This window comes from Ambystoma mexicanum, chromosome 4p (genome assembly GCF_040938575.1).
Source record: "Ambystoma mexicanum isolate Mex_15411 chromosome 4p, UKY_AmexF1_1, whole genome shotgun sequence".
Taxonomy (NCBI): Eukaryota; Metazoa; Chordata; class Amphibia; order Caudata; family Ambystomatidae; genus Ambystoma; species Ambystoma mexicanum.
In genome coordinates this window covers 100,850,199-100,869,115 of record NC_090927.1, presented here as the reverse complement: position 1 = coordinate 100,869,115, position 18,917 = coordinate 100,850,199, and the positions used below count along the sequence as shown (strand labels likewise).

At 46.6% G+C, this 18,917-nt stretch overlaps 1 protein-coding gene across 2 annotated transcripts in view; it reads right to left on the bottom strand.

The window, feature by feature from the left end:
- Positions 1–18,917, bottom strand: part of IFT172 (intraflagellar transport 172) — a 1,218,930-nt gene that overhangs the window by 961,856 nt on the left and 238,157 nt on the right. For both annotated transcript variants that reach the window (XM_069605452.1, XM_069605451.1), the window contains exon 11: positions 10,977–11,138. In XM_069605452.1, the coding sequence (XP_069461553.1) occupies positions 10,977–11,138 (162 nt within the window). The remainder of the gene's footprint in view (positions 1–10,976; positions 11,139–18,917) is intronic.

The following is an 18,917-nucleotide window of genomic DNA, read 5'->3' as shown; positions in this document are numbered from 1 at the left end:
TGTGTGGTGCAGACTGCTACCAAGTGGGTTTACTGCCAAACACATGTAGTCTTAAATCTTTTGCAGTGGTCCCAGAGGGAACTGCACAGGTTTCTGCCTAACAGGCAGAAGGGGGCTCCCCCATGAAATCCACTTCTCCAATAGAAGACCCCAAACCAATACGTAACACCTGGGCAAAGGTGACCAAGGGACATAAACCAGGAATAACCCCCCCAACGAACTTGAAACCCTCTCCATGGAGACTCTCTCTCCTGTCTAACTTGGCGATTCGCCTCAGACTCCACCACATCGTCTGGAAACATAGTTTTCCTTATACCGGGCTTCACACGGCCGATGCCCAGCCAGACACGGTACGATACCCATAGACCCATAGGTCAATGGGGCAAACACCCAGACTACAGTTCCAAGTTACGGTTACCAGGTTCAAAGTGGTCTCCCCCGGTTGTGAGACCACTCCAGTTTTGTTTATGGATTGTTAAATTAGAAGATCGGTCGCAGATTGGGATTGAAATATTAACAGAACTAGATGGCTAGAAAGTTAACCCGAAACTCCCTCCCCGGGCAGAGGATTCAGACCCTACCGTTGCGCCTCGGCCTCATCAGAAACTGAATTTTGTGTCTCTCAATATGCAAGGCCTAAAAACCCCCTCAAAGCGCAAAGCTTCTTTAAAGTGCCTACAAGACTTACACAGCTCAGTGGTCTTCCTATAAGCGACTCACTTTCTTACATCGGACTTTGCATGTCTCCGCAACAGGAACTCCCTGCTGCAATACCTAGCCTTTAGTGGCTCTAAAAGAGGGGGCACAGCAATCCTCCTGGCGAGAGGAGTCACATTCAGAGAACTAGAGACGCTGTAGAGCCCAGAGGGACGCTTCACAGGAGTCAAAGGTATACTTATTGGATAATTATACAGCCTGGTTTCCATCAAGCACCCAATGAGGGGCAAGAAGCCTTCTATTGGGAACTGGAAGCTAAGCGGTCCCAGAGCCTCTCTTGGACAAATCCTGCCTGCAATGAAAGACTATAAAATTGCAACACGGCTTCTCCACTTGTTTAAAACCCTGGTGATAGTCGACACCTGGAGAATACTACATCAGGGAGAAAATGACTCTTTTCACATGTTCACCGAACCTTCTCCCCAATAGACCTACTCCTGACATCCCCCCAATTTCTGCCCGATGTGAACGAGGCAGCAATTACCGAAAATGCTGTCAGACCATGATCCAATCCTATTGACGTCTCGATTCCATGACCCAGTCCCCTCCTCAAGACCCCAATGGAGCATATATGACCCAGTCCTGAAAGATATGGCGCTAAGAGACACCATTGCCAAAGCTATCCAACTTTACTTCCAAGAGAACCCCTCAGAACGCGCAACGTCATGAAAGCTGTAATTAGGCTGGAGCTCATATCACAGGCGGACAGCGTATCGAAAATGGAGGCTGGAGGCTCGAGCCAGACTAGAAAGGGATGTATCAGAGGCTCAGGGGAAATATAAAAAGGTATGGTCACCCAAGGCCCATCGTGCCCTACAGATAGCCCGAAACAAACTGGACGCCCACTATGCCGAACAGACGGCCCACTCTCTGTCCAGGTCCAAACTAGGCTATTACGGCAAAAATATTAAAGTGAATAAATTCCTGGTTGCTAAACTAGCCAAATTAAAACGGGGGGAACAGAATAACAGGTCTACGAGATACAGGGAAAAATCCAATATGCAGAAGAGGCCAAACTACAGCTGGCAGCCACCCACCTAGCAGAAGCTATGTCAGCGTCCCCCCGCAACATAACAGAACAGATGTAATATATTGAATAGGCGGTCTTACCACACATCACAGAGTAGGATAGTGAAGACTGGAGGCCCCAATCAACCCCAAAGAGGTAGACTCAGTTATTCCCAAGGACTGCACCTCCTATAGACCCATCTCCTTGCTCAATGTAGACGCCAACATTTATTCTAAGGTCCTAGTCAACCGCCTATCGACAATTCTACCCAAAATAATCGACCCAGACGAAACCGGCTTCATAGGGGGCAGATCAATGGGGTTCAACTTTCAGCGGGCCCTGAACCTGGTGAAGATAGCGGTCTCTGACCAACATAAAATGGTGCTACTGACCTTAGACGTGTCCAAAACGTTCGACAAAGTAGAATGGGCCTTCCTGCATCTGACCCTCCAGGCTTTTCATTTCGGTCTGATCTTCCGCAAAATGGTCCTGGACAATTGTTGCTCACCAAAAATCACCCTCCGGGACAACCAAGCACTGACAGCGCCCATACCATTGACTTGCAGGACAAGACAAGGGTGCCCCCTATCACTCCTGCCGTTTGCCTTGATAACGTTTATTGTTGCCTTATTACAGCATTGGGGGAGGAAAAACGCAGTATTTCTTATTCGCTGAAAGACTATAATCTTTAGTCTTTCTTCAGTGACTGCTTAACTTGCGGTCACGTGGCCCTCACTACACTCCACGTATGTGCTTCCCTAACCAACGGCACAGAGGACGGACGCAGCAGTTGTGCCTGATGCGCGCCGAAGTCGCGCTTAAAACACGCCCGTCTGTGCCCGTCCGGGACCCGGTAGGCTGGCTAGGCCAGGTCTTATCTTTTGCCGGTGTTAACTAGGCTGGCTTACTTAATATACAGATGCAACTCATTAATTTGGCTCCTCCTGGTACCTGCTGACCAGTGGGCTTTCTAGATAAACCAGCCACTAACGCTGTCTATTTCACACCATTTGAACTGCATATTGTGTAATACGAGGTCTTTGGTTGCTCACTCTGCAGACTGCTATGACTTACTAGCTGATCTTCTGCCTGATTGCCTATTTGTCACAGAAACCTGGCTCTCTGAGTCTTCGGGACCACCAGTGGTAGCGATGCTCCCCACTGGCTATAATATTCTCAGGTCTGATCGAAACATCCAGCCATCCAGGGGGTGGTGTTGCATTCATTGGAAAATCTACACTTGGATCTACTGCTATTCCCTTGCCTATTTTGTCTAGGTTTGAGGCACTTTTGGTGCACCGGACGTTGTCGGCTTCTAGGACTGCTCATCTTCGTATCGTTTATCGTTCCCCTGGTTACGATTCTACGTTCGTTGATCTTTTCACCGTTATTGTTGCATCACTACAACTACAATAATCCAATCTTATTGTTGTTGGCGATTTTAATTATAGATGTAATGATCCGTCGGACAAAGTTTCAGCTAGATCGCTTGCAGCCATGGATGATCGTTCTCTGTGGCAGTTTGTCACTGAACCGACCCACAATTTGGGTAACCAGTTAGAGCTGGTATTTGTGAAGCATGATTTTCTTATGGTATCTTCCCCTTTTCAGGTTACGTGATCTAATCATCTTATCATACCATTTGTAGTTGACTACTCTGACCCCGTCCTAGTCCCCATCAAGCAGATGGTTAAGAAGCGAAACTGGCGGGTGGTCGACACTTCTATGTTGGCCGTACTCATTATTACTGGCTGTAGTTGATAATTGTAGTTGTAAGCCCTCGGTTGATCTGGGTGCTTTATCAGAAATCTTTTCCACCACTGTTGATTTGGTTGTGCCATTGGTTGAGATCCTGGTCCGCAAGCGGCCATCTGAATCTTGGTTTAATGAAGACCATAAGTCCCTCTGTCTTAAACGTAGGCAGGCGGAATGCAAATGGCATTCCTCTTATACGGTTGAGGACCGAACCTCATTCTGTGCTGCTACTTCTTAATAAAGCTTGCTAAGTGAAACTACTACACCCTTCAAATTGAAAAGTTCATCTCTCAGCCTAAAGAGCTCTTTTGGGTAGTCTGCTCCCTTTCTATAAGGGACTCCTCTTACAACGCTATGCCTCCTTCCCAAGAGTATTGTGACTCTGTGGCGAAGATTTTTATGCATAAGATTGAGAATATTTGTGAGCTCATTGTGTTGGATCATGATCCTCTTGAGGTCATGTCTAGTTCTTCATCCTCTTTAGCTTCTGGGATTATGTCATCCCCTGATTCTTGTTGGGATTCCTTTCCATTGTTCATGGCGGCTGACCTGACTTTAGCAGTTGCAGGTATTAAGTCTGCCTCTCCGACTGATGCTATCCCGTTGTCTGTAGTGAAGGACATTTTTCCCCTGCTTCTGTCTCAGCTGACCACAGCGGTTAATCTCTTGTGCTCTTCCGGGACTATTCCTTCTGTGCTTAAGTGTGCCACAGTGATTCCACTTTTAAAAAACAGATCTCTTGCCCCCCTTCTTCCTGCTAATTTTGACCCTATCTCTCTCTTATCCTTCTTCATGAAGTTGCTTGAGTCTTTGGTGTCTCCTTTATTGGTGAAATTCTGTGAGTCCAGGCCTGTGCTGGACACTTTCCAGTCGGGCTTCAGACCTGGCCGAGGCACTGAGACTGTTTTGGTTTAGGTGCTCGATGATCTAACGCTTATTGCTGATCGGGGTGGAGTTGCGGCCTTGATCCTTTTCGATCTTTCAGCTGCATTTTATACCATCGATCACGCCATCCTGATCAGTCGGCTGTCAGCTGCTGGTATGTCAGGTTCTGTTCTGTCAGGGTTTCGCTCCTTCCTATCTGAACGTTCTTAGCAACTGTTACTTCACCCTTTTCTCTGTGCAGTTGCAGCTCTATTGTGTGGGGTTCCGCAGGGCTCTGCCCTGTCCCCCACGCTGTTCAATATTTACATCCAGCCTTTGATCACCTTGGTCCGCTACCACGGCTTTCGATGTTATTCGTACGCTGATGATACTCCGATCTTGGTTCAGTTTGACTTACTCCATCCTCCCAATGCCACTCAGCTGCGAGATTGTTTATCAGCCGTGGGATGCTGGATGAGCAAAAAATGGCTAAAGCTTAACAGAGATAAGACTGAGGTCATGGTTGTGGGTGCTTATACAGTTCCTTCTCTTTGGATACAGTCCTTTTGCTGATCGGCTTTGGGTACTTTTCCTGTGACGGGTCCGACTGTCAAAAATCCCTCTCCATGGCCTCTCAGATTGGTGCAGTGTGCCAGGCTGCCCATCTCCAACTGAAAATACTCAGGAAGGTCCTGCCTTATGTTCCATCTCACCTGTGCTCCCCAGTAGTCTCTGCCCTGGTTCTCAGCAGGATGGACTATTGTAACTCTTTATATCTGGCTCAGCCAGATTATATAGTCCATTGTCTACAGGTGCAACAGAATTCTGCTGCTCATCTTGCTACTGGTACCCCGTATCGGCAGCATATCTCACCTGTTGTCAGGTCCCTCCACTGGCTTCCAGTGGAAAAGCGGGTGTTTTTCAAATCCCTCTGCTTAGTGCATAGGGCTTTCTATGCGGCTGGTCCAGAATATCTGAAGTTGAAATTTTGACCCTATGTTCCAGCTCGTTCTCTGCGTTCTGCTGACCCCTCCCTCCTGGCTGTCCCCAGAGTCCGTCGGGCAAGAATGGGAGGCCGCTCTTTCTCAGTTAGAGCTGTCATGTTGTAGAATGCCCTTCTGATTGCCCTTTGGGCCTGCTCGATTCATATACACTTTAGGAAAGCTTTGAAAACTTTACTTTTCTAGTTTCTCGCTTCACCTGTATTTTGCTTTCAGTCACAGCACCAGGTTGCCTTTTTGGTGTTGGTTGCGCTGCACCTCAGTACGAAACATTTTAACATAACATAACAATGAAATACCAGCTAAGTGGATCCGAAATAATCCCACCATCAAGGGATTACAGGTAGAACCCACACAGCACAAACTTTCCCTCCACGGAGAAGATGTGCTGCTTACCTTAACAGAGATGCAGCCCTCACTGGAACACTGCCTTCGGGAATTACACAGGTTTGGGAGGGTCGCAGGGTTCACGATTAACTATGGAAAATCCACAGCACTGGGCGTGGGCCTAAACTAGGAGGAGATAGATATTCTCAGACCACTCTGCCCCATCCAATGGAACAGGAAATCCGTAGACTACCTTGTGGTACATATTCCAACCATACCAGTGAAAGTAGATCTGAAGAACTTTCCGCCTCTGTTTAAAGAATTGAAAAAAGATCTGGTGAGGTTGGCCTCTCAGGAGATATCACTCATGGGGCGAATTACGGCCTGCAAAACGAATCTGCTCCCGCGATTCCTCTACTTCTGCTCTACTCTCCCCGTCTCGATCCCACTGCCCCCTCTTCATAACTTGCAACGTAAAATGCTCCAATTTATATGGAAAAGTAAAAGGGCCAGGATTCCTAAAAATGTTATGATGGCCAAACCTCGCTTGGGAGGACTGGACTGACGCAAATATTATGTGGCCTCACAGCTGGCATGATTCCCTGCATGGCTCTCCCCATCTGACCTGCCAAAGTGGGTAGACATTGTACAATCTAGGTTACCGTTACCCCTCGGTTTCCATCCGTATGTCTCCCCCTCAGCGCTAAAGTTCTGGCCAGGCATTCTCTCCTCCACAAAATGCACACTAAAAATATAGGATTGGGCAAAGAAATGCAAAAGGCATCCGGAAGGACCTATGCCCAAATACACCTAGCTTTCACAACCCAACCTTCACCCTGGAATTCACCCCACAAACCTCAAGAATTGAGTGAGGGGCAGGCTGCAAACCCTAACACAACTGTTTGAAAATGGGCAATCACGACGGTTGGGGTCACCTTTGACGCAGAGAAAGCATTTGACTCCATCTCATGGAAGTTCATGTACGCAATATTAGAAAAGATGGGATTCGGCCCTGGATTCCTCGAACTCATACGACTACTGTACTGCAATCCCGTCGCTAGGGTACAGACCAATAAGACTCATAAGTCATCCATCTTCGACCTACAGAGAGGCACCAGACAAGGCTGCCCACTCTCTCCTCTAATTTTTGCACTAAAAATAGAAGGAATGGCAGTGTACCTACGATGCAGACACGCCTGGAAGGGATTCGTATCATGGGGTCCCCGCAGTTCATTTCTCTATACGCGGATGATACGATGCTATACGTCAGAGACCCGGATACTCACTTACCACCTGTGTTGCGGGATATAGCTGAATTCACAAAATACTCAGGATACAAAATCAACCAAGCCAAGTCTGAAATAATACCTCTGACCAGCTCCACAATCCAAACTGCAGCCATGAATGGCCTTCGTTGGTCCCCCACCAGAGCATGATACCTGGGCATCATAATGGCAACAGACAAGCAAACTTTGTACGCCAATAATTACGCTCCATACCTGACACAACTGGAATACAAACTCAACGCATGGGTTAAGTTGCCACCATCCCTCTATGGGCGTATATCTCTACTGAAAATGCTGGTGGTCCCGAGATTACTGTACCTATTTAGCAGCATCCCGATCTGGCCAGGTGGGAAATTCTTCGACACACTTCAGAAGCTATCCTCTCGATTCATCTGGTGGGGGGGCACGGCCAGAATCAGTTGGCCTAAACTATGCGAAAACTAGGATACCGGTGGTCTAGCGGTCCAGGACTTTCTCCTATACTACTACTCGGTACAAGCGTACTTCGCTAAATACTGGAACAATACTGCGGAACAATTCGCTCACATTCATGCGGAAGAGTTAGCGGCATCTCCGCTGATCCTTAAAAACATGATATTTGCCAAAGTTGCAGAAGAGAAGATCCTGGCGGACCCAATGTCATCAACAGTGCGAGCATGGGCACAGATCCTCAAGAGAGTGGGATGTGACACACCGTACTGGGCACACCTACCCCCATGGCGCTATCCTGATCTTGCACCTACCATGGATCGAACAATACAAATGAAATGGGATCCCAAAAAACAAGCCAAAGTCGGAGACCTCTTCCTGAGAACCGATTCCTTGCTGCTGCAGAGAAACCGGCGGGCACCGGACTTACCACAACACTACAACACCAGCGTCTAAAAGCAGCCTGCAGGACGAAATGGTCGTCCTTCCCGATGGCGCCAACTGTGCATAAATTCCTATCCGATATACCAACACAAGATGGCTTCACAGGCAGTGTATCTACACTATACAGAACTGTACAGAGTAACACCCCAGCCAAGAATGAGATGAAGACCAAATGGGAGAGGGATCTGAACATCGAGATCGATGAGCAACAGTGGACGAACTACTGTAGGTTCACTAAATCCATCTCCCTATGTGCTAATTTCAGGCTTATTCAATTCAAAATTTTAAATCAGCTACATATCACCCCCAGCCTAATCTCCAAGTATGATCCCTCCGAGCAAACAACATGCCCCAAATGCAGCATAGCGACGGCAAACACAATCCATATGTATTGGGATTGCCCACCAATTAGACAATTCTGGGAAGAAGTAGCAGAATCCATGACCTATATATCTAATACAAATATCCCGGCTATGCCACTGAAATACTTACTGGGGGATATTGGAAAAGCGCAGACTATTCGCAGTGGGCGGGGCGGTGGCCAAGCGGAACATTCTCAGGAAATGCAAATCCAAAACCCCTCCCACGCATGAAGGCTGGCTCCGAGACCCGATAAAAACACAGGACAGTGAAGAGTCCTATATAAGACGTATCCAAACCACCTCCAGACTCAAGGACATATGGGGGCCCCTCAGGGCATACCTACAGAACGCAGAAGAGATATTAGGAGAATCAAGACACTGAACTAATGTCTAATTAACCTTATGTAGCCTGTCTCTTTCCCCCCTCCCCCCTCTATACCATGTAGATAACAATCCATTGTCAAACCCATACCCAATTCATACTTAATAGTCTTATTTCCTTGGTACAATGTGATGATCTCTGATTAAATTTGCAATGCCAGTAATAAATAAAGCTTACAAAAAAAATAATAATAATAAATGGGCAACCACACACGTTTGAGAGCTGCAAAGTAACCTTTAAACTCACAGAGACAGACAGATTCTCCTACATCCAACTCTGCCACTAGTACACAACCCCTAGTGAGACAAAGAGCAACACAAGACCATAGCCCCATCAAACCTACCCTGCAGGGAGATCCAACCAGAGGGAATACATCTAAACTGTACAGATTGCTGCAAGACAGACTTGGGACATTCAATTGAGGAATACTCTTGGGTGGACATCTGGACGAGAAGCTACGCCTCAACGATGCGTATCACAAACAGAGATTGCGCCCTCAAACTACTCCTCCGATGGTACCACACCACAGAGCGCCTCCACCACATCCAGAACTCATTGGACCTGAACTGCTGGCGAAAGTGTGCAGCGCAAGGCACCTTCCTGCATATGTGGTAGGACTGTCCCATCGTCCATGACTTCTGGAATAAAGTCCTTTCTACAATTGAAGCCATCACACATCCACTAAACAACCAAAAGAACCAGAGATGATCCTCCTAGGTACCCCAAATCGGAAGGTTTATCCTAAAACAGGGATGACCGCCAAACTCATTTCCCAATTACTTCTGGCAGGACCTGGAAAACTCCAGAGGGCCCATTGATTGCATTATGGTGGATCAAAATATGGGACATCCTAGTGGCGGAGAAGGTCACAGCAGCAAATTGAATTCAATTGGCTCACAGATTCACAGACGTATGGGCCCCACTGTTAAACTATGACTATTCCTACCCAACGGTAACTTTCAAACACTGCCTCCCGGGACTAATCCTGAGGGAGGTCACCTGAAGATATCTCCAAGAACTCTCCTCAACCTATAAGAACTACGGGCCGAAAGAACCTGGGCAGAAGCGAGGTCAATTCCCATGAAAAGGGGAAAAAAGGGAACAATCTTGCATAAATGGCCCAATCTTGTTCTTGAACAATGCTACACACAAAAATGCTGTATGTCTAATCCCATGTTTGCAACCAAATAAAATAAATTGTTTTAAAAAAAAAAGAAGATACTCCTTTAGTCTATCCAGTCCCCTAAATCAGGTTTATTCCAGATATCCATAGCCGCAGGAACTGCCTTTTAACCACAAGTAAGCTGTGAAACAACCATTGCATCTGGTGAAAGCAGAGTTTCACCAAATGTGGACAGCTTTCAAACAGAATCACCCAAGACTAAGGACATCCTATACCAGGCTACACCCAATATTTAGCTACTGTAGAACTATCCCATAACATAGAAGTAGAACTGGTAGAACTGCAGAGCCACAAGCCCAGCAATTAGATTATTCACAGAGACCCAGGCATTACAAATGTGGCACAGCGTAGTCTGCATACAATTCTGTTGCACGCTCGGAGTCAAATCCACTCTGCTTAGCAAGTAGGGGTGCTGTCTACTCTTCGTATCCAAAAGACCGCACGCCACAAGAAAAAATAACTAAAACCGGTCAAAAAGCTCATTGCCAAGGTGAGAGCTGCTGTCATCTTAATTAATTCCCATACTCGCCTGTAACATTTCACATGATGATTCTCTCCTTGGAACCCTTTGAAGTTCTTTTAAAAATATCCAGTGCACATCTTGTAACAAATGATAAACTAATAACTCAGAAACACAGGATTTGTAGTGTAATGACAACGTGTGCTCTAGAAGCCATAAGCAGAAGATGCATGGCTTCACAGAGGGAGAGGAACTGAGTTATTAAAAGTATGGTCCTTTAAACCCTTAAATGCAACAAAGAGGGTTACGGTCGTAGTACTATGTTCAATTTAGACATCCAAATTTCCTATGGATTTATTCAAGCGCTTCGTAACGCGAGGTCTGTCACATCACTCATGAAACCATGGAGCAAAAATATAAGGTATAAAGCGTTGAGTAGTCCGTGCCTCTCCTGACCATTAGCGCAAATCGACTGCAGCAAAGCTAAGCATATAATCTGTGGTGCGATAGCCATGTCCAACACTTGACTATCTTTAATTACATTTTCATAAAATACTCAAACCAGACAATGTATGATGTAGCATGCAGGCGAAAGTAACCAGTGCTATATACAAAAATAATAATACACATCACTAATAAAATAATCTTTTGTACATTTCTGCCCCAAATGCTACGTATGTGTGTATTTTTATGTTCATGAATGTTTGATTGTTTCAATGGCAAGAAGAATAATTGAAAAACCGATAAAAATGTTCACCTCACTGAGTTTATTTGATGCAAGGTCTCCCAGGAGCAACGTGTCTGAGGTGTGGGCCACCAAATACCTCTCCTTCCCCAAGATTTTCACCTCATCAATTTCATAGCCATAGTGGGACTTCAGCACAACTCGTGTCCCCGTTGATAGGTTCTTCACAATCACCTGCAGGCAAAGTGGAAACGAGAATCAGGAACAGAAGCGGAAAGCTAGAGAAGGTCAAAGGAACAGACCAAGGCAGCAGTTAGTCAACCCACCAAACAATAAAACACTGTCATGGTTTCAATTAGACAAACCAGCAACCAAATGTTATCTCTGGCGTTAGCATTTTTCTTTTTAGGTCACAGGACCCAGTTTCCAAATGGCAAGTTTTCTTTATTTCCAGTTCATTGAGACACGCTTAGTTCTCTCCTGACCCTTCTGACGGCGCCCTAATGGGTGCCTACGGAGCCCGCTGTCTAGCTACAGCTCCGATAGTGTCTCCTTCTCTGCTTGCTGATGGCCTCCCCACCTCCATTCACTTCCTTATCAAGAATCTGCTACAACACCACTCAATGGTTTTCATCGTCCCGCTGTTTCTCAGCAAAGGATCGTGCAGTGTCCAATTCTTCCGGTCTCTCCGGCTTCATGCTCAATAATTGCTCTTGGTATACTCTGCTTCTCAGCCACAGACTTCTCATCTGCTCTCCCAGACAGCTTCTTCAGGACACCCACGCTCAGTGTCTCGTCCAACTTCAGTGGGACCATCGAGACCCAAAGGCCCAATGAAGTGACCCCGTTCACTGTCAGGATTCCAGCACTAGGAAAATGTAGGATGCCATGAGACCTAGCAAGCATAAGAAGTCGAGGGATGGCAGAAAGTGGATGTTTTGAAATTTGGTGACCATCTGTTAGATGTGCAGAGCTTATCCATGTGAGGAAAAGTCGTCCTCGAGGAGGTATGGTAGATCCTCACCTGCCATTATAGACACTGGAAAAATGTAGCTCTGCAACCAAAATTGATTTCAAAGGCACTCCACCACACAGTGCAATTTTTCCCTTTGTAAAGATTCTGCAACCAATTGGCTCCATTTAGAAGAACAAATGACTTACATCTGGTTATGTTTTTCCTGATAGATGTTCCTCCCATGGATTCCTCATCTTAGATATTTCTTCCTCCAACAGCAGCTCTCAGAAGTTTTGACAACAGGGGATGCCACGCAGCATTAGCTTTGATGTCCCTCGGTGCGCTCCGTCTTAGAGGCTGAATGTGACATCGGTGTTGGTACAAATAGCTCGCGCCACACCGTGACCTCAGTTTACTAATGTTTTCTCTGTGCAGATCTGCATTAGGTATTACATATAGGAGGCACACCATGGGGGCATTGAAAGAAGTAAGAAGGAGAGAGCTCTCCGATTGCGGCTTGAGGAGGAATGGCGATGAGGAATCCGTGGAAAGAACATCCATTAGAAACAACATTACCAGAGGGAAGTCATTTGCTCTTTTAATGGATTGTATACTCCCACAGATTACTCAACTCAGGTAGACTCCAATAGCAGTACCACTGGCTGCAGGAGTGCATCCCAAATGACATTACATTAGGATCGATTGCTTGACTGCTCTACCGAAGCAGGTGTCCAGGCAATAATGTTTTTCGCAAAAGTAGACATGAAGCCCAAATTGTCACTTCATAGATGTTGTGAGCCGGTACTCCTCTTTGGAGTGCCGACATGGCAGCTACACCTCTAGTTGAGTGTGCTCTGAAACCCGCTGGGATGTCCTTTCCTGTTATGCAGTAGCATTTAGATGCGCACAACACAATCCATCTGAATATGGTTTGCTTGGTCACACCACTGCCTGTTTTAGGGCAGGTGTAACGCCACAAAGAGTTCATCGCCAGATCTGAAAGTATTTGTTCTAGTGATGTAGAAACCCAACTCCCTTCTAGAATCCAGCCTATGCAGCCTTTTCCTCTCCTTAGAAAGATGAGGCAGAGGGAAGAAAGCTGGTAGACAGATTTTTTTCTGTGAGGCGAAATTCAGAGACCACCTTAGTTAAGAAGGAGGGGCATACTCTGAGTGTGACCTTGTTTCTTGAGAAGATTGTGAAAGGTGGCTTGCATGGCCACGCTTGAAGCTTACTCACCCTATGTGCTGATGTGATGACTATGAGAAAGGCTGCCTTCCACCTGAGGAACCTGAGCGGGCAGGAATCCAATGGCTCAAATGGTGCTCCCATTAGAAATGTCAACCCCAAATTAAGGTCCCAACCAGGCAACACGAAATGGGTTAGAGGAAAAGTGTTTGTAAGACCCTTTTAGAACTGCCTTGCAATCGGAATTGTGGCAAAGGATGCCTGCTCGGGTGTGCGCTAAAAGGAAGCGCACTGCCAAATATCCACCCACTGTTATGACCTGCAAACCTTCCCTGGCAAGATGCAACAGGAACAACATGATCATTGAACTCTCAAAAAGAATCAACACTTCAGTATCTGCACCACCTGCAACATTTCTTCCATCAGCAGCAGTACAGTACCTTTGTTGCTAGTCTTGGGGCAACACCTCCATAACGTCTTCAGGGAAGTCCAAAACCCTATACCTAGCCAGGCATGCAGGTTAAGCATGCTCATGCTCGGTCGAAGGTCCAAGCCTTCTCCTTGCGAGAGCAGATTGGCTGTCTGGGGAATAAGAAATGGAGGACAGATGGTCATGTACAGAAGGTCCGGCCCAATCTGGGGCAATCAAGGTTGTTCCATACTTCGCCCTGATAAACTGAGGAATGACGGGGGATAGTAGGAACAGGGAACGCAAACAGTGGAAAGTTCCAATCCACGACAATGGCGTGTTCCAGTGCTCCTCTCGGAAGAAATTCCCTGGAGCAAAAGAGATTGCACTTCTTTTTGGAACTGGGTGCTAACAGATCCCCCTGAGAGGCTCCACAAATGGTAAAGATCTCCAAAAGAACTTTTTAGCACAGCCCTCACTAGTGAGAGACCAATCCCTGCCTACACACAGCATCCCCTGTCATGTTCTCAATCCCGGTTTAGTGTACTGCCTACAATGAGATCTTGTTCTACAATGCTCCAAGACCTGTATTGTGTCCTTGCACAAGGAGAGGGACCCTACACCACCTCTCTAGTTGACATAGTGCATGGCCACTGAGTTATCCATCATGATCAGGATAGTCCACTCCTGTATAGAAGGGAGAATGGCAATTAGCGCCAGTCTGAATGCCCTCAGCTGTACCAGGTTTATGTGGAGTCTTGACTCTGCTAGGGACCACAGCTCACTCACATTCAGCTCCTTCAGTTGAACGCCCCAGCCTTTTAAGCAAGCGTCTGTAATCACAGTCGTCTCGGGCCACATTTGCCAAAAAGGTTCACCCTCCATCAAATTCTCTCTGTGGGTCCACCACAGGAGGTCCTACGCGACCCCGTTTGGGACCTGAAATAGGTCGTCATACTGCCGAAGAACTGGGAATACTGAGACCCAACGGCTGTGACACCATTCACAGTCGAGCCTCCAGCACTGGGAAAATGCAGGATGCCATGAGACCTCTGTTAGGGGGAATTCTCTGTTTAGGCTGAATTTCCTAACCTAGTGAGTCCCCCAGCAGCTTTGCTGGATTTTTGGGGTTTATTTTTTTCTCCTGCCAAGAGTGAGACTTTTTTACCCTCACTCTTGGGCATGATTTCAGTGTGTTTCTTTGACTCTAGATGTGTTTAATGGGCTATGGGGTCTTTTACTCCATAGGGCTTCATGTGTTTTTGTGATGTGTGTTACACAGCACCCTCAGTGCAGTAACACAGGGGTGTCATAGTGACCCCCCAGTATAGACTCCATACCCTGGGACTGACTACAGTCTCCCAGGGCATGTAAAGTCACCATTGACTTTACTAGTCTCAAATTCTGAACAGAACCAGTACAAACCATCATATTGTGGACGTACTGGCCGGGGCAATTCGACTGCCCCGGGGTCTGTTAGTCGAGGGGGCACGTCTCCGTCCCCCTGATCGAGTTTTGGCTGGTGGCAGTGGATACTACTTTTTATATTCGACCGCAAATATATTCCTATGGGATTTTCCCATTGTTCGAGGATACCAACTTTAATTATTTAATTCCTTCAGCCTCGAACATACCGCCGGTTTATTTAATTAATGTTAATTCTCCGGTTGGCATTTTTTGCCAAGACTGGGTTCTAAAATGGCGTTTGTGTTCTCTTCTGTGACTCCAACCCAAGTCGAGCCCTTTGTTCCACTTTTTGGCGGGCTTCTCCACAGAAGCCTCCAAAAGTGGTGCCACTCTGTCTGGGTACCACAGGGGGTGCAGGAGGGGGTTTAGGCACCCTGGACTGAGTTGCCTAGGCAACTCAAGTCGCACTCTGTCCTTATTGGCCCAAGTGGTGAGCCGGCCGGCTCACCACTTAGCATGTTTGAGTGACAGCTAGGCTGAGTGAATGGGGGTTTTCTGCATAAAAGCAGGGCTTTGGGGACTGGAACTTTAGAAGTCGCCACAGGACCTAAGAATCCGACGAGGGAGAAGCTGAGCCGACCTGCTACGACGACACCACCGGTGGAGCCCTGCTGAACCGTCTCACCACTTTTCCCAACGACAGAGGAGATCTCCAGCCCGGAGAGTCTTCTTCCTTCGACTGGTGGGGATAACCAGTCTGCTTCCTTTTTCGCTTCCTGGGACAACTCGTGGCCGCCTTGCCTGTGCCAAGCACCCCGGCAACCGGGATACCACGTTTTACAACTACCGCGAATCCAAGGGTAGTACCTTTAACCGTAAAACTCTGCGGCTGGTTTTTTCCCTGGCAGTGCAACGACCTTCATCTTTCCTCCACGTCGAGATCTCCTCTTCCTCTGGACGAAGCCGTGACTTGCACCTGCTGCCAGGAACAACTGCCCCCGCTGGAGGATCCTTTCCATCTAAGGTACCGTGTTCCGCCTAGCTTCCCTTGCAACCGACTGTACGGGGTAGATTTAGCCCCCGGCTTTCGAACCTGGGTTAGCCTGGGACACCCTGGCTAAACTTTTCTGAGCCTAACTAAAACCTTTCTGAACTCCCTGCAAGACTTTTTAAGCCCGTTGTCATTGTGTGATCTTGGGTGCATTTGTGCCCTGCTCTCTCCAAGAGTGGGCCCGGCCTATGGACTTTGGCTCACAAGAAACTTTTTGACTTTCCTGCCTTGCTTAGAGTTCCTAAGTATTAGTGTGGTGTATTTTCCTACATTCTGCCTTTTTCCCTCTCTTTTTCGTTAACTTATTGGAGTGCCATCTATAGTTAAGCGCTCAGCTCTGTCTGGAAATAAGTGGTGTTAACTAAGACTTGTCTGATGAGGAATAAGGGATGTATATATAATAATAGTAACTGTGTTTAGAGTGATTTACAATATTAGTGCTGGAGTGTTTCAATAAATGTGTTTTTAAATAAATAATTATATACCTTGATACCAAAGCTCTGGTCAGTGTTTGCTTGTGCTATTGTATCTGAGTGCCTATTGTGTATACTTTACATACTGCCTAACTCTTCTTGAGGGAAGTCTGACTGCTCAGCCACAGCTACCAGGTAAATCTGGGTGGTACAGACTGCTACCAATTGGGTTTACTGCCAACACCTGTAGTACTAAATCTTTTGCAGTAGTCCCCAAGGGAACTGCACAGGTTTCTGCCTAACACTGATGTACAGCGGTGGGATTTGTATTAAGTATACACTTTAGAGTGTTTTAGGATACCTTATTGCAACTAACCACAAAGCTTAGCACTGAAAAAGTAATCTTTCCAACATGTCAACTATGGAAAATTATAGTCAAGAGTCCCTTGCTACAAAAACTGCTGATTGTTAAAGAGTTCTCTGTAAGCATAAGAATCTCCTGACTAAAGGCAAGAAAATGGAATTAATAGAAAGGTTGCTAGCTAACCAAAGTCTGGATGATGGTTCAGAGGAACCTACCATGTCAGAAATAGTAGGTAACAGTATAGAGATTGATGTTGATCAAAATGTTGATAATCTTGAGGAAGAGTCAGAAGAGGAGGGTGAGGCTGCTGTGACTGTCCCCCCCCATGCCTCTGCCTGCTCCGCCAGCTGTACCTACTGGACCTTTGCCAGGTCCCACACTTAGTCCTCAATATCTTGAGCTAGAGAAAATGAAACTTGAATTAGAATTCAAGAGACTAAACACTCAGGCTGAACAAAGACACCAGGAACTGAATCAAGAACTCAGGCTAAGGGAAATGGAGCTCAAGCATGAGCTAGAAATGAAGAAATTATCTGTAGACAATGCTTCTCTCTCTGACTCCTCTAGAAGTTCCAGTCTTAAAAGACCCCGGATGCCTAAGGAATTGATTGGTATGTATGAGCCTAAGTTGGATGTGTTGGATTGGTTTTCTCTGTTTGAATGTAATCATGGGCTCCAGAACATCGCAGGAAATGACTTACTCACCTGGTTGTTCTCTAGGCTTCCCCCTGTTGCAATTGATGTGGTAATGGAAATGGGGGAGGAGGATAAGAAAGATTACGAATGTGTGAAACTAGCTTTGATAGCTAGATTTGGGAAGACCCCTTTCCAGTATCTTAAGATGTTTAGGAGCCTCAAAAAGCATGATGGTACCCCTTGGGCTACCTGGGTGAGTGAAGGGTTGAAAAACTTAGAGGGATGGATCAGGGGTTACAAGGTGAACACTTATGAAGGTATGAGAAACTTGTTTATGTTGGAGTCAATTTATGATGCCTGCTCTCCTGAGCTCAGACAGCACTTGGCTGATTCAAAGGAATTGGATTCCAGAAAACTAGCTAAGGCTGCTGACTTGTGGGTTGCCAACAGGGCCACTCACAATGATTCTGGGGTAACTCAGAAAAAAGGATGTGGGGAAACAGCCTAAAAAGGACTCCAAAGAGAATTCTAATACTGCAAATTCCAAAGAGGGCCCCAAACAAAACCATAAGGGTAAGCCACAAGGGAAACCGAATCAGGCTAGCGTACCTTCTGGTCCCAGACCAGAAGGAGGTCAGAACAAGCCTCCATTCCAGAGAGCCTTTGGCTCTTGTTATGTTTGTAAGGCCACTGACCATGTGAAAGGAGATCCCAGATGTAAGGGTAAACCTTCAGGGATCCAACTTGCCTCCTTAGCCTTCGCTCAAGAAGAGGAAGTCCCAATGGCAAGTGGAAACTTTCTACTGCTGGCTGATGAACCCATGGGAGTCTCAGCCAGTGTTTCTTTAGTCTCTCTGGGGTTGTGGGAACAACAGAATTTAGATGTATATAATTCTATCCCAGATAATACTAAAGAGTATTATAAGGACAGTGTCCAAGTGAATGGTCAGGAGACTCCTGCCATTAGGGACACTGGGGCCAGCATAACTGTGGTGGATGAATCATTTTTCAAGGCAGAGGATGTTGCTAAGGCACCGAAATGCCTCACCAAGTTAGCTGGAGGGCCTGTGCAGATGTGTCCCCAGTTACCAGTTCTCATCCAGTGCAATGATATGACTGTAAAGATACCTGTCAGTGTACAATGCGAGGTGCCAGGAAGGGGTCTGTTGGGTAATGACCTGAAAGCTCTTGGAGTTGTGTCACATACCCCAGACCTCCTAGTAAAAGGTTACAGGAGCTCACTAAACCTGCAAGAGAGAAAACCTTAAGAGGTTCTTCTCGGGAGATTATGAAAAAAGATATCAGTCCTCCTCCACTGGCGCAAACTACTCCAGTCTCAACCAGATCCGGAGCCAAGGGGCAACCCAAGACTCCAAGGAAAAAGCAAGCAGCAAGCACTCCAGTGCTTCCAACAAGGACTTCCCCTAGGTTGTCCAAAGTTACACCAGTAACTCCCCCTCCAGCTGAGGCTGAGAGGGTGGTTGAACCCTGTGTGGTTGAACTAGACTCTGAAGAAGAGCTAGTAAGAGGCCAAGACCTTATTGGAGATTTAGATCCAGCTGACCATCCTGAACTGCAGTCTTTACTGGC